The sequence below is a fragment of the Palaemon carinicauda genome, chromosome 3, assembly GCF_036898095.1.
Source record: "Palaemon carinicauda isolate YSFRI2023 chromosome 3, ASM3689809v2, whole genome shotgun sequence".
NCBI classification, from domain to species: domain Eukaryota; kingdom Metazoa; phylum Arthropoda; class Malacostraca; order Decapoda; family Palaemonidae; genus Palaemon; species Palaemon carinicauda.
In genome coordinates, this window is record NC_090727.1 from 199284162 (window position 1) to 199299560 (window position 15399).

The following is a 15399-nucleotide window of genomic DNA, read 5'->3' on the forward strand; positions in this document are numbered from 1 at the left end:
CTGCTGGGTCACCTGACATCTTTTGAGAAGTTAGTGCCTCACATCCGTCTAAGCATTTGGTCTCTACAGTGGCAGCTGAAGACCTCCTGGTCTCTACAGTTTCAGCTGAAGACCTGGTCTCTACAGTTTCAGCTGAAGACCTTCTGGTCTCAGTACAGAGACCCACTGAGTACCCTATTACTGGTGTAACACGAGCAGAAGAGAGACCTTAGTTGGTGGGTGCTAGACACCAACCTCTTCAGAGGAGTAGACCTCTCTCCTCCCCCGGAATTGTTGCTCTTCACAGACGCATCAAAAGAAGGGTGGGGCTCATCTGTTACACATGACCGCAACCAGGCTTCATTCCGAATCCGAAAGGTGGTGCCACATAAACCTCCTCTAAATAAGGGCAGCCTATCCGGCCCTCAAGCACTTACATTGGCCCCTTTCAGGGCATCACGTAATACAGCACTAATAAATGACAACACTACTGTAGTGGTCTACATAAACAAACAAGGAGGTACTTTTTCACAGTACCTATGTCAACTATCAGTGGAAATCATCAAATGGATGAATAAAAATTTGGTAGCTTTAACAGTTTGCTTCATCCCGGGCAAGAACATGCTAGCGGACAATCTGAGCATGAGGGCTCAGATAGTAGTCTATGAATAGTCCTTGAATCAACAGTCGAAACTCCCGGTGTACTGCTCACCAGTATTGAACCCACAAGCGTTCTGGCAAGACACATTTCAATGCCTAAGGGACAGGATGGACGTTTATATGTTCCCCTCTTTTGCCCAGTAAGGAGGCTATTGAACAAGGTAAGGGCATCCCAAGATCTAGCAATGACCCTCATAGCTTCATAGCTCTGCTTTGGCAACATGCAGAATATTTTCTGGACCTTTTGCATCTGCTTACAGATGCAGCAAGAGAGCTCCCTCCATTTCCCGAGTTACCCGGACAGCCACACATGAAGATATTCCACCGAGCGGTAACATCGCTACGTCTTCACGCATGGAGGTTATCTAGGCACTTCTTGCAAAGAGAGGCTTTTTGAAGCTAGTTGGGAAGTGCATGGTAGGATACCTCCAGGAGTTGTCATCTGCAGTGTACTAGGCGAAGTAGTCCAACTTTTGTGGTTGATGTTGTGGACGGGATATCTCTCCACTCAATGCCTGTATTCCAGCAGAAGTGGAGTTTTTATTGTACCTTATGGAGGAAAAACTACTCGTGTTAGCAGTGAAAGACTTTTGTTCAGCCCTGAGCCTTGCCTTTGAACTGAATTGAGTTAACATTTCCTCTCGGCAGAATTGTCACGCCTCATACGGAACTTCGAGCATTCTTGCCCTGTCGGAAGTCAGACCACCACCTTGGAACGTTGTTAAGGTCTTACATTAACTGAAAGGAGCCTTTATGAGCCTCTCCGTCAAGCCTCAGATAAAGAGTTGGCCTTAAAGACGGCTTTTCTTCTATCCCTGGCCTTGGCGAAGAAAGTCAGCGAGGTACATGTTCTCGTACGACGTCGCCCATTCAAGGGGATAAGGGCAAGTCACACTCTGTTTTGTTCCTGTTTGTTGTAAAGACACAAAATCCATCTGTAGTGGATCCTGAATTCGGGTCCTTTTGGATTGAGTCTCCAATTTGTAACAGACGATCCTGATCAACTATTACTATGCCCTGTAAGGGCTCTGGGGTTATGTCTCAAGAGAACGAGAATAGCTCGACCCCAAATCAATATGCTCTTTGTTAGCACAGGGAAGACCAGGAGGAGAATAGCAAAAAACTTGATCTCCTCATGGATCAGGCAAGTAATAGAAAGAGCACTGTCTTCAGACCACTCGCCGTCCAATAGACGTCTCCGTGCACACGATGTTAGGGAGTAAGAAAATTTCTGTTAGGCAGGTGCGACAAGCAGGCAAGTGGAAACTCCAAACTATGTTCACTGCCCACTACCTGCAAGACATAACCCACAGGAGCCTAGACACTTTTTCAATAGGTCCTGTGGTGACTGCTCAAATCTTGTCTAAATACATCAGCTTCGTTGTGGGACAAATAGCAGAGAGTCGAGGACAGACATTACTCGCCAGTAAGTCTAGGAGGAATGTGTGAGTGACTGGCCACTTCTTACTTCATATTCCCCTCTATTGGGGTACAGTAGCTGAGTGACTCTGCACAGCTGACCTTGTCTTTCTGTGGGTAAGTACCACGCCCTTTGAGTAACTGATATATATGATGTATTTGTTATGTCCCCGTCCTCCTGTCAGGAAGAGTCGGGAAAATTGTAATTTAGCAAAGGGCTCAGCCCGAATACATACTAATCCTTTTTCTCAAAGAAATTTCTTTATTTCAAGTACTGATTGCCTAGCCTGTCATCCTAAGAGGATAACAAGGTGCGAGGATCCCTCAAGGTCAACCTGTACAAGAGGCCATCCTGGGACAGTTACCAGCCAGTTGGTTCACGAACTTCCACCCACCTAAAGGCGTGTCTCCATAGTAAAGAGCAGAAGGTTTGTATTTTTGCTCTGGAACAAATGACAAATTTGGAAATAGTTTGTATTTTTCTTAGCAATACAAGCTTGGAGGTATTTACACATACTGTACTCACCAGCACCTACTCATTGAAAGTCCTGCCGCAAATACAAAAGGGACAGTTAGTCGCTAGTGCTTGTGGGAGGGTGGGCTAGCCTATCCCACTCCACCACAGCTAACTTTCAGTGGGTAGTTACCCCCTGACAAAAAGCCTATCGGCTGGTTTCAGCTTCACCGAAATAAATACTCCATAGTAAAACGCTCCAAGTTTGTATTTCTAGGAAAAATTCAAATAACTAAATTTGTCATGTTTATGAATATTCATACTGAGAGTTTACTTCCCATCTTTCCCTTATTAAGGAGATTGGAGACACAATATGAATATATAGCAAATACATTCATGCTACAAGCTAAAATGGGGTTTACCTGCAATCATAGGTGTACTATCCAACAGGGTCTTCAGATTTTATGCCCCAAGAGAGGGGAAAATGAAAAATGACTGGTTTGCAGCTACCACAGGTCCTATAAAAATGTATCTAACAACCTGTATGTCATGTGACCAAAAACATCGACCCCACATAGAAGTGGGAAAAGATGTAGACAAAGAAGAAGAAGAAGAAAGAACCTGTATGTCAAGTCTTGCAGATAGTGGGCAATGAAGGTTGTTTGTCTCCCCCACACCCCTGTTTGAAGCACCTGCATTACTGAGAGGGTCTTCTTGAATTCCAGGAACGTAATCATATCCCTCGTATTGTTGAGGAAGTGAAGAATTGATGGTACAATCAATGACCTGTCTAATCCATGAGGAAATTGTGTTCCTTGTCACACTCTTCTTGACCTTGTCTGAGCTAACAAACAGATACTTTATCTGTTGGTGAGCTACACAAGTTCATTTGAGATAGTGCCTTAGGGCTCTCACAAAAGCAACTGGCTCAGAATCATTGGTTACTTCCCAAGGACTCCAAACCTGGAAGAAAATAACCCTAGGATTGGAAATTTTCTGATTTTGAGTGTTAGCAACAAACCTAGGGACGAAGCTGAACGTCACTTATCCTCATCCCCTTGAAGGGGCGATGTCGTAGGAGAAACCATGCAACTCGCTTACCATTTTGACAGAGGCTAGGGTAAGAAAGAAGACATTTTCAACGTAAGATCACTGTCTGAACCCCGATTTACAGCTTTTATGGTGCTCCTTTCATTGAACGCAGAACTTTCACAACATTCCATGGTGATTGTCTCACTTCCGAATGAGGACAAACTATGTATGAGCATAGACAGCTCTACTGAAAAGGAAATATCTAACCTTTTCAGTTTAAAGACATGGCTATAAGCTGAGCGCTAGCGTTTTACTGCTGAGACTAAGCATTATTTTTCTTCCCAGAGATATAGTAAAAACTCTGCAATTAGCAGTATTGTGGTTCCGAGTGGAGAAGCACTACTTCCACAACACCAATGACAAAAGATTGCCCACTTTGCTTGGTATACTGTGGTCGAAGACCTCCTGAGGTACCCAGACATTTGTTTCGCCACTGATCGCAAAAATACTCCCTTAGTGAGGAAATGCTGGATAACCTCCAGGCATGAATTCGTAAGGATCCCAGAGCCTGATGGTAAATCTAGGCATGGAGTTGCCATTACTGGTTTTCGAGGAGGGGCAGAATGTCAAGAAACCTTTCTGCCTGTTAACAAGCAGAGCTATCAAGGTCATGGAAAGGTTGGTTGATGATTGCACCCTGTTGAGGAGTTTCCTCATTAGGCAGAACCAGGGAAACGCATGAACGTCCAGATGGTTCCACGAGTGTTTAAATCCGTCCTGAAATGTTGCTTGCGGGTTTGGTACATGTGACCAATATACCAGAAGCTTCCGGTTCAGGGACATTGCAAACAGTTCTGTTGTTGGCAAACTCCCAAAATCATCACTTTGTTTGCTATCCAAGGGTCCAGAGACCACTCAGAACCAACTATCTGAGTCATACAACTATCCAAGTCTTCACTTTGGAGAATGTGTCCTGTGTGATTTTGAACAGTTTGCCAACATAGAAATTATATGTTAGCATATTCTTGATATTGTCGTGACCTTGAAATTAGCTGACAACAACACCAAAATGAAAACAATCAGTAACTGTTGTTAAAATACACCTTTAAATTGATAATAGAAAAGTATAAAAAGAAGATTGGATTTCAGACGTCCTTTATAGTTCACTACCTGCAAGATGTAACCCACAGGAACCTAAAAGCCTAGGTCCTGGAGTAGCGGCACAACATACGGTTTAAGATATCTCGCCTCTCTTGCAAGACAAATAGCAGTTGGTCAAGGGCAGACGTTATCCGGTATTAGTCTGGAATGAACGGTAAGAGTGTCTGGCTGCTGCTTCCTTCATTTTCCCCTCTTAGGGCACAGCACCTGTGGAAGTCTACAAACTGGCCTCCTCCGTCTACAGGTAGAAACCATGTCCCCTGCGTAGCCTAAAATATGAATGTAGTGTCTGAACGAATGATAAATAAATTGGGAAATAATTTGTAGTTTTCCTAACTATACAATCCTTGAGCTCTTTACACATTCTTTGTCATGCTATCACCTAATCCCCTTACAAGTCCTGCCTGCAATAAAAAAGTGACGGTTTTCCTCTGGGGTGTGTGTGTGTGAGCGGGATGGCTAGTCTACCCCCAACTAATTAGTGGTGGGTAGTACCTCGCTAAAATGTCTTGGCTAGTTTCAGCTTTTGCTGAAATAATCTCTATTGTAAAGCACTCAAGATTTGTATTGTTAGGAAAAATAAAAATTATTTCAAAATTTGTCATGTTTGGTTAATGTTATAGAATTAATTTATGGTTGTACAATTAAAATAATTTTGAAAACACTTTAAGGCAAATGTTTAAGATATTATTTTGGACATAAGCCAGAAAATAACAATTGTTGGTTTTTTTTACATTGTACTATAGTATTTCCATTTATTTGCAGTACTGTAATTATGGAGTCAGGTTTAGTCTTATAGCATTTGTTTTCACACACATAGTTTCCTTTAGCATGATGTTGCTTTAATATTTCAGCAAAAGTTTTATGTGAGAAGAAACAATAAAGGTTTGTGTAGATATAAATAAGTGAATTACTTATCTCTTTCTTTGTTGGCACAATCGGGAGATGTGGCTGAGGAACCAGCGTACTGCTAGCCAAACGGGAAATTTTACTTGATTATTAGGCCATAAAATTTATTGCAAGCCATTTGTTAGCTTAAATACATGATGGAATAAAAAGCCATTCTTCTATAAGAGTAACAAGATCGAAATTTGAGAAGACATCTATACGTGAATAATTTCACTCGGACTCCTACTCCATGTTTTTGAAAGACTAAGGCTGCTTTATTTTTTCATACAAAAAAATCACCAATATCAAAGGTTTTTGATATTTCTGTCAGACAAAGTTTTATATAGGAATTAATCTTTAGGTAGTGAAGAGGCTCCAGTTTTAGTCAAGTTCTTAGGCATGTAGAAAAATCTTTCTGATGTTGCAATTTAATACATTAGTCAAGAATCATATTATTGTTTGCATTCCTAGACTTTCTTTGAAGTATCATAGATAAATGGTAAGGTAAATTTTCAGCAGATGATGTTATTCGATCACTTTTCATTTTTTAGATTCCAATTTAAAGTTTAATCTACATTTTCACATGTTTCCACTTCTCCATATATGTGTATTTAAAACCTTTTTTAATTTACACTCTAATAAGTGACATGTTTACCATAAGAAAAATTGAGTAAATTTTCAGATGCAATAATAAGGCTACAGTTTATTGCCAGACAGACATGGTATGCTGTAGATGTCATTTCAGCCTCAAGCACTGTATTGACAGAAAGTGCATGAGAATTTTTTGGTATTCCAGGTTTTGTGTAAGCTCCCATCATACTTGAAGATGCCCCAGCTAGAAGTGACACAGGAGTACCGAGATGGTTTCATTAAGGCACGTAATACATTCTTGCATCAGTTGGTGTTTGATCCCATTGAGCGATTATTGAAACCTTTAAATGATTACCCAGATGGAAAAGGACCACTCGATTTTCCTTATGCTGGGAAATTCTTTGGCCACGATAGGGCATTGCAGATAGCCTTAGGAAATGTTAACGTTCAGACTGGTGAAACTGTGGATAACTTCAACCCTGAATATTATAAGGTTAGTGTATATTTCATGTAAAATTCTCTTTAATGTGACTGAAATTTTCATAGAGCATGAATGCTTATGTAAAATTGATGATGTTATATGATTTGAATATTATAGAAGAGTGACATATCTATTGTGTGGTTATACTGTACTAGGAAAAAAGTAAATGGTATCTGTAATAAGTAATGAACGATCATCTTTGAATCCTTTGAAATTAATTTTATATTCTATAGGTAGTAGGTTGGCCAGGGCACCAGTCACCCATTAAGATACTAGCACTAGATGACTATTGTGACCTTTGATTGGCTAGACAGTACTACATTAGATCCCTTGTACTGGTTGTGGCTCATTTTCCTCTGCCTACACACATACACCGAATAGTCTGGCCCATTCTTTCCACATTCTCTTCTGTTTTCATACATACATATACCAAGGCACTTCCCCCAATTTTGGGGGGTAGCCGACATCAAACAAATGAAACAAAAAAAGGGACCTCTCCTCTCTACGTTCCTCCAAGCCTGACAAGGGACTCAACAGAGTTCGGCTGGTACTGCTAGGGTGCCACAGCCCACCCTCCCCTGTTATCCACCACAGATGAAGCTTCATAATGCTGAATCCCCTACTGCTGCTACCTCCGCGGTCATTCAAGGCACCGGAGGAAGCAGCAGGGCCTACTGGAACTGCATCACAATCGCTCACCATTCATTCCTATTTCTAGCACGCTCTCTTGCCCTTCTCACATCTATCCTCCTATCACCCAGAGCTTTCTTTACTCCATCCATCCACCCAAACCTTGGCCTTCCTCTTGTACTTCCCCATCAACTCTTGCATTTATCACCTTCTTTAGCAGACAGCCATTTTCCATTTTCTCAACGTGGCCAAACCACCTCAACACATTCATATCCACTCTAGCTGCTAACTCGTTTCTTACACCTGTTCTCACCCTCACTACTTCGTTTCTAACCTTATCTACTCGAGATACATCAGCCATACTCCTTAGACACTTCATCTCAAACACATTCAATTTCTGTCTCTCCGTCACTTTCATTCCAGATCCATACATCACAGTTGGTGCAAATACTTTCTCATACAGAACTCTTTTTACATTCATGCCCAACCCTCTATTTTTTTACTACTCCCTTAATTGCCCCCAACACTTTGCATCCTCCATTCACTCTCTGACATACATCTGCTTCCACTCCACCATTTGCTGCAACAACAGACCCCAAGTACTTGAACTGATCCACCTCCTCAAGTAACTCTCTATTCAACATGACATTCAACCTCGCACCACTTTCCCTTCCTGTATATCTCATAACCTTACTTTTACCCGCGTTAATTCTCAACATCCTTCTCTCACACACCCTTCCAAATTCTGTCACTAATCAGCCAAGCTTCTCTTCCTCGTCTGCAACCAGTACAGTATCATCCGCAAACAACAACTGATTTACCTCCCATTCATGGTCATTCTCGTCTACCAGTTTCAATCTTCGTCCAAGCACTCGAGCATTCACCTCTCTCACCATTCCATCAACATACATGTTAACCCTTTTACCCCCGGGGTATTTGGAAATTTCCAACCCTTAACCCCCAAGGGGTTATTTTTTTCCTAGCATATTTTGCAGTATATTTTTTTTAAATTGCTCTAACAGCCTTAATTTTTGTCATAGAGAGGTCAGGTTGGTCTCATTCTCTTGGAAAATGCTTGAATTTTCTCAAAAAATTATCAAAAAATATGAAAAACAAATGTTTATAGCATTTTTTTGCAAGGACGTACCGGTACGTCCATGGGGGTAAAGGGATGGCTTTTGTGAAACGTACCAGTACGTCCTTTGGGGGTAAAAGGGTTAAACAACCACGGCGACATCACACATCCCTGTCTCAGCCCCACTCTCACCGGAAACCAATCGCTCACTTCATTTCCTATCCTAACACATGCTTTACTACCTTTGTAGAAACTTTTCACTACTTGCAACAACCTTCCACCAACTCCATATAACCTCATCACATTCCACATTGCTTCCCTATCAACTCTATCATACGCTTTCTCCAGATCCATAAACTCAAAATACACCTCCTTACCTTTTGCTAAATATTTCTTGCATATCTGCCTAAATCGCTCACTTCATTTCCTATCCTAACACATGCTTTACTACCTTTTTAGAAACTTTTCACTACTTGCAACAACCTTCCACCAACTCCATATAACCTCATCACATTCCACATTGCTTCCCTATCAACTCTATCATACGCTTTCTCCAGATCCATAAACTCAACATACACCTCCTTACCTTTTGCTAAATATTTCTTGCATATCTGCCTAACTAAAAATCTTATTCATACAACCCATCCTCTTCTAAAACCACCCTGTACTTCTAAGATTGCATTCTGTTTTATCCTTAATCCTATTAATCAGTACTCTACCATACACTTTTCCAACTACACTCAACAAACTAATACCCCTTGAATTACAACACTCATGTACATCTCCCTTACCCTTATATAGTGGTACAATACATGCACAAACCCAATCTACTGGTACCATTGACAACACTAAACACATATTAAACAGTCTCACCAACCATTCAAGTACAGTCACACCCCCTTCTTTCAACATCTCATCTCTCACACCATCCATACCAGATGCTTTTCCTACTCTCGTTTCATCTTGTGCTCTCCTCACTTCCTCTCTTGTAATCTCTCTCTCATTCTCATCTCCCATCACCAGCACCTCAACACCTGCATCAGCAATTATATCTGCCTCCCTATTATCCTCAACATTTAGTAAACTTTCAAAATATTCCGCCCACCTTTTCCTTGCCTCCTCTCCTTTCAACAACCTTCCATTTCCATCTTTCACTGTCTTCAATTCTTGAACCAGCCTTCCTTACTCTCTTCACTTCTTTCCAAAACTTCTTCCTATTCTCTTCATATGAATGACCCAATACCTGACCCCACCTCAGGTCAGCTGCCCTCTTTGCCTCACTTACCTTGTGCTTTACTTCCACATTTTTCTCTCTATATCTTTCATACTTCTCTATGCTATTATTCTGCAGCCATTTTTCAAAAGCCCTCTTTTTCTCTTCCACTTTTACCTTCACTCCTTTATTCCACCATTCACTGCCCTTCCTCATGCTGCCTCCAACAAACTTCTTGCCACACACATCACTTGCAATCCCAGCAAAAATTTTCTTTTACTAACCTCCACTCCTCCTCTAAATTACCAGTTTCTCTTACTTTCACTTTGTCATATGCCATTATCAACCTTTCTTGATATTTACTTTTTACCCCCAGTTTTATTAGCTCTTCAACCCTCACTAGCTCCCTTTTACATCCACCTACTCTATTCCCCCACTCTTTTGCTACAACTAATTTTCCTTCCACCAAAAATGATCAGACATACTATTAGCCATACCCCTAAACACGTGCACGTCTTTCAATCTTCCAAACATTCTTTTAGTTATCAAGACATAATCCATCAATGCCCTTTCTACCACTCTTCCATTTGCCACTCTTACCCATGTATACTTGTTTTATGAATAGAACTTACCTGGCAGTTATATATACATAGCTAATTATCTCTAATAATATATATTTCGGCAGAATTTTTCTAAACGTGGCAACCGCCTTGTGGTGGTTGGGTGGTAACACCCGTTAAAGGGTGGTAGGAGGAATCATTCCCGTTTTCTGTTCTTCAGTTCATCTCTGCCGGCCGGATCGACAACACGTTGGTCCGTCTTTAAGAGTTTTTCTTTGCTTTCCCTGTATCGGTGTACCAGTCTGCTATTTCGTGAAGTACTCTGATTTGGGGTTTTGGCAATCGTGTTTTTGTTATTTCTTTGCTTTTTTGCTGTTTTCATTATGAGTGAAAAAAGTCATTACCGTGTCTGTGCGAATGAGGAATGTAAGGTGAGACTACCGAAAATGGCGGTAGACCCTCACACCGTGTGTTTGAATTGTAGGGGTTTTGTTTGTGCCCTTAATAATAGGTGCGGGGAATGTAAAGTTTTGGATGAAAAGGATTGGTTGATTATGAAGCGCTATGTGCGTAAACTAGAGCTCGATAGAGTTAGGAGAGCTTCTAGGTCTAAGTCTAAGTCTGTTAGTGGTAAGGAAGACGAAATTAGTGTAGATTTATCTTTTGAACCTATAATTGATTCCTCTTTGGAAGTTGATCCTTCCCTTGAGTTAATAACTCCTGCCCCTCCTACAGGATCCGTATCTGCGGATGACCCTCGGTACGCTAGCCTGGCTGCCGAGTTGAAGGCCATTAAAGAACAACTGGAGGCCTTTAAAGGTAAGGATAGTGAAAGTGCTTGTGTTAGTGCAGTGGAGGTGGCGACTGACCGAACCTGTCATTACCCTAGGCCTAGACCTCTACCAAGCTCCCAGGACCAAGGGAGAAGGTACATCGACAACCGAAAGGGGGTGAGAGGTACGTACCCTCGGTCAGCCGTCGCCTCAAACAGCCCTGTTGCCGATTCCCAGGCTGTTCTTGACTGTCACGGAAAAGACGTGTCGGATGTGTTAATTTCTTCTCCTAATTCGCCCAGACGTAAATTGAAGTTTGAAGCGTCAAGACCTACTAAGAGGAGATGGAACCGTGACGAAGTGTCTCGTTCTTTCTCTCCCGGTTCTAGCAGTTATGAACCTTGTCCGTCGGAGGATGATTTCGACTCCGTGCCTGTGAAAAGGGCGAAGCCTGAGCCTACTGCCGAAGCTCCTCCCCCTTCTACGAGTGTTATCAGTCAACCCTCCCCTTCGGGGCCGCAAGACCCAGCTGATGTTGCTAAATCCTTTATGTCTGTCATGCAGGAACAACTTTTTACGATAGTGCAAGCATTTAGCCGCCCTCACGCCCAGTCTGATAGACGTAAAGACGACTCGTTACTATTAAGAAGTCTGCTTTCAAGAGAGAACGGAGTTCTTTTCTAAAGAAAACTTCTCCCTCTCTGCGCCAGGATGAGGAATGTGTGCTTTCACAAGGCGATACTTCTTCTCGATACCAGGACGATACGGTTTCTCGTTCTCGATACCGGGACGATACTATCTCGAACGATGCTGCTTCTCGTTCACGATACCAGCACGATACCTCCTCTCGTTCGCTTCGCCACGACGATACCTCCTCTCGTTCACTACGCCAGGACGATACCGCCTCTCGTTCACGACGCCACGACGATACCGCCCCTAGTTCTCGACACCTGGACGATACCGCCTCTCGTTCACGACGCCATGACGATACCGCCTCTCGTTCACGACGCCACGACGATACCGCCCCTAGTTCTCGACACCTGGACGATACCGCCTCTCGTTCACGACGCCATGACGATACCGCCTCTCGTTCTCGACGCCAGGACGATACCGCCTCTCGCTCTCGGCACCAGAACGATACTGCCTCTCGTTCTCGGCGCCAGGGCGATACCAGCCTGCCTCTTCGGGACGATACTGCCTCTCGTTCCAAGGATTCTTCTAGCGCTGGGCTCCAGGATGCAACCTATCTTTTGCAGGACGATTCCTTTGATTTGCCATTGTCGGATTCTAAGGAACCTTCTTCTCGTTCGAAGGATGTTGCAGATGTGGATCAGGACCTCGTGGAGGTTTCTGATGACGATGATAAACCTGCCGACGCTGCTGGAGATTACAAAGTTCTCTCTCGCTCCCTTCTTGAACTTTTTGGAGAGGAATTCCAACCTGCTGCCCCTCAATCTCCACAATCCCAATTTAACAGAAAGAAGGCCAAGAAACAGTCGGCCTTCATCAAGATGAAACTGTTGATTTCTGCAAAGAAGGCTCTTGCAAAGATTGATGACTGGATGAAGGAGCGGAGACAAGCAGTTAAGACTTCCTTCTCGTTTCCACCAGCTCGTCTTGCTTCAAAAGCGGGTATGTGGTATGAAACTGGGGAACCTTTGGGTCTGGGAGTGCCTTCCTCCTCCAAGGGTGACTTCTCTGGCTTAGTGGACTCTGCTAGAAGGCATGCTCTCAACTCAGCCAAGGTCATGTGGTCGATGTCGGAGCTGGATCATCTCGTCAAAGGTATTTTTAGAGCCTTTGAGGTTTTTAGTTTTCTAGACTGGTCGCTAGGGACTCTGGCAAGGAAAACTGACCAGATGGAAGGAACTAGGGACCTTACCAGTATTATGTCCTGTATGGACAAGGCCCTCAGAGATGGGGCGAATGAGTTGGCTGCGCTGTTCTCAGCTGGGATCCTAAAGAAGAGAGCCCTGCTTTGCTCTTTTACTTCAAGGTCTGTTACCATTGCGCAGAAGTCTGAGCTTCTTTACGCCCCCCTGTCTCAACATCTTTTTCCCGAGTCCCTGGTTAGAGACATTACGCTTTCACTGGCCCAAAAAGCCACCCAAGACCTTTTATCTCGTTCTGCTCGTAAGCCCTTGGCAGCCACTCCTTTGAAACGGGAGGAAAAGAAATTCCAGCTGCCCTTTCGGGGCAGGACTACTTCTTCAAGACCAGATTTTAGAGGAAGAAGGCAAGAATCAGGGCCAAGATCTACCAGGGGTTCGTTCAGATCTCGCTCCAGAAAATGAAGTTCGTCTCTTCCAGACCGTAGGCGCAAGACTGTCAGGTTTTTGGCAGTCTAGGAAGAGGAGAGGGGCGGACACCTGGTCCCTCTCAGTCATCAAGGAAGGATACAAGATCCCCTTTCTGAAGAAACCTCCTCTCGCAGATGCTCCGCTGGCCTTAGTAGCCTGGTACACAGATCCGGGGAAACAGAAGGCCCTAATAGACCTAGTCGACCAAATGCTAGACAAGGGAGCGTTAGAACCGGTTCGGGATCTATCCTCCCCAGGCTTTTACAATCGCCTGTTTCTAGTCCCCAAGAACTCGGGCGGATGGAGACCCGTCCTGGATGTCAGCTCTCTCAACGTCTTTGTGGAGAAGACAAAGTTCTCCATGGAGACGACTCAGTCGGTGCTGACATCAGTACGTCCAGGGGACTGGATGGTGTCCCTCGACTTGCAGGACGCGTATTTCCATGTCCCCATCCATCCGACTTCAAGGAAGTACCTGAGATTTGTAATGCAGGGCAAGTGCTTCCAATTCAGAGCTCTTTGCTTCGGTCTCAGCACGGCTCCTCAAGTCTTCACCAGGATAATGGTGAATGTGTCAGGCTGGCTGCATCAGGAGGGGATAAGGATATCCTTCTATCTGGACGATTGGCCGATTCGTTCACGATCAAGGGAGAAATATCTGGAGGATTTACGGAAGACTTTTATGATGGCTCAAGATCTAGGCCTGGTCATCAACAGGGAGAAGTCTCAGATCAAGCCGAATCAGACTATTCTCTATTTGGGGATAGTTCTGAATTCAGTTCTTTTTCGGGCTTCTCCCCCACAGGAAAGACAGACCAAGTGTCTCGTAAAAGTCAGAACTTTCCTGGACAAGAAGAGGTGCTCAGCGAAGGAGTGGATGAGTTTGCTGGGGACTCTATCCTCCCTCGAACACTTTGTCTCTGGGGAGACTCCATCTAAGGCCTCTTCAGCACTTTCTTTCGAAAACGTGGAACAGAAAGACGCAGGAAGACTCCTTTTCCTTCCCCATTCCAACAGAAGTCAAGAATCTTCTGAAGTGGTGGCTGGATCCAGCCTTGTTAGGGGAAGGGATCTCCTTACACAAGAAGAACCCAGACCTAGTGTTGTTTTCAGACGCATCAGAGTCAGGTTGGGGGGTAACACTAGGAAGCAAGGAGGTCTCAGGCTATTGGGAAGGAATTCAGCTGGAATAGCACATCTACAACAAAGAGCTGATGGCCATTTTTCTGGGGCTATAGGCCTTCAAAGACTTGGTGTCTGGGAAGATTGTGGAGGTCAACTCAGACAACACCACAGCTCTTGCTTACATCAGGAAGCAAGGGGGGACTCACTCTCTGTCTCTGTTCGAGACAGCAAGGGAGCTTCTTCTTTGGGCGAAGGAGAACAAGATAGGTCTGCTGACGAGGTTTGTTCAGGGACAGAGAAATGTGAGGGCGGACATGCTCAGCAGGAAAGGGCAGGTCCTTCCCACAGAATGGACCCTCAACCAACAGGTCTGTCAGAGTCTCTGGAGGCTGTGGGGAGACCCCTCATCGATCTTTTTGCCTCCAACTTATCCAAGAGGATCCCAACTATTGCTCCCTGGTTCCGGACAAGGAGGCAATAGCAGTAGACGCCTTTTTGATGGATTGGATGGGGATGGACACGTATGCCTTTCCCCCGTTCAAGATCATCAATCTGGTAGTCAGGAAATTCGCTCTCCTCGATTCGGGACGAATGATCCTGATAGCTCCTTTCTGGCCGATGAGGTAATGATTCACGGAGGTGGTGGACTTGTTGATGGACTTTCCAAGAAGCCTCCCTGCAAGTCCAAAGCTGCTCAGACAACCCCACTTCGAGAGGTATCATCAAAACCCCCTCGCTCTCAATCTGACTGCCTTCAGACTATCGAGAAGCTCGTCAGATCGAGAGGATTTTCAGCGCAAGCTGCGAAAGCTATCGCCAGAGCTAGGAGGGTCTCTTCACAGAGGGTCTACCAGTCCAAGTGGGAGACTTTTAGGGCTTGATGTAGGAAGCACAAGATTTCCTCATCCACTACCTCTGTGAGCCAGATTGCGGATTTCTTGTTGTACCTCAGGCAGGACGCTAAGCTGGCTGTGTCCACTATCAAGGGGTACAAAAGTATGCTCGCTTCAGTCTGTCGGCATAGAGGCTTGGACTTGTCTCGCGATAAGGACTTACAT

General features: G+C 44.1%; 1 protein-coding gene across 3 annotated transcripts in view; it reads left to right on the forward strand.

Moving 5' to 3' along the window:
* Window positions 1-15399, forward strand: part of tos (Exonuclease tos) — a 330838-nt gene that overhangs the window by 131753 nt on the left and 183686 nt on the right. For all 3 annotated transcript variants that reach the window (XR_011044196.1, XM_068371244.1, XM_068371245.1), the window contains exon 6: window positions 6390-6677. Coding sequence is in view for 2 of the 3 variants with exons in the window: in XM_068371244.1 (XP_068227345.1) it covers window positions 6390-6677 (288 nt within the window). In the remaining variant the exon portion in view is untranslated. The remainder of the gene's footprint in view (window positions 1-6389; window positions 6678-15399) is intronic.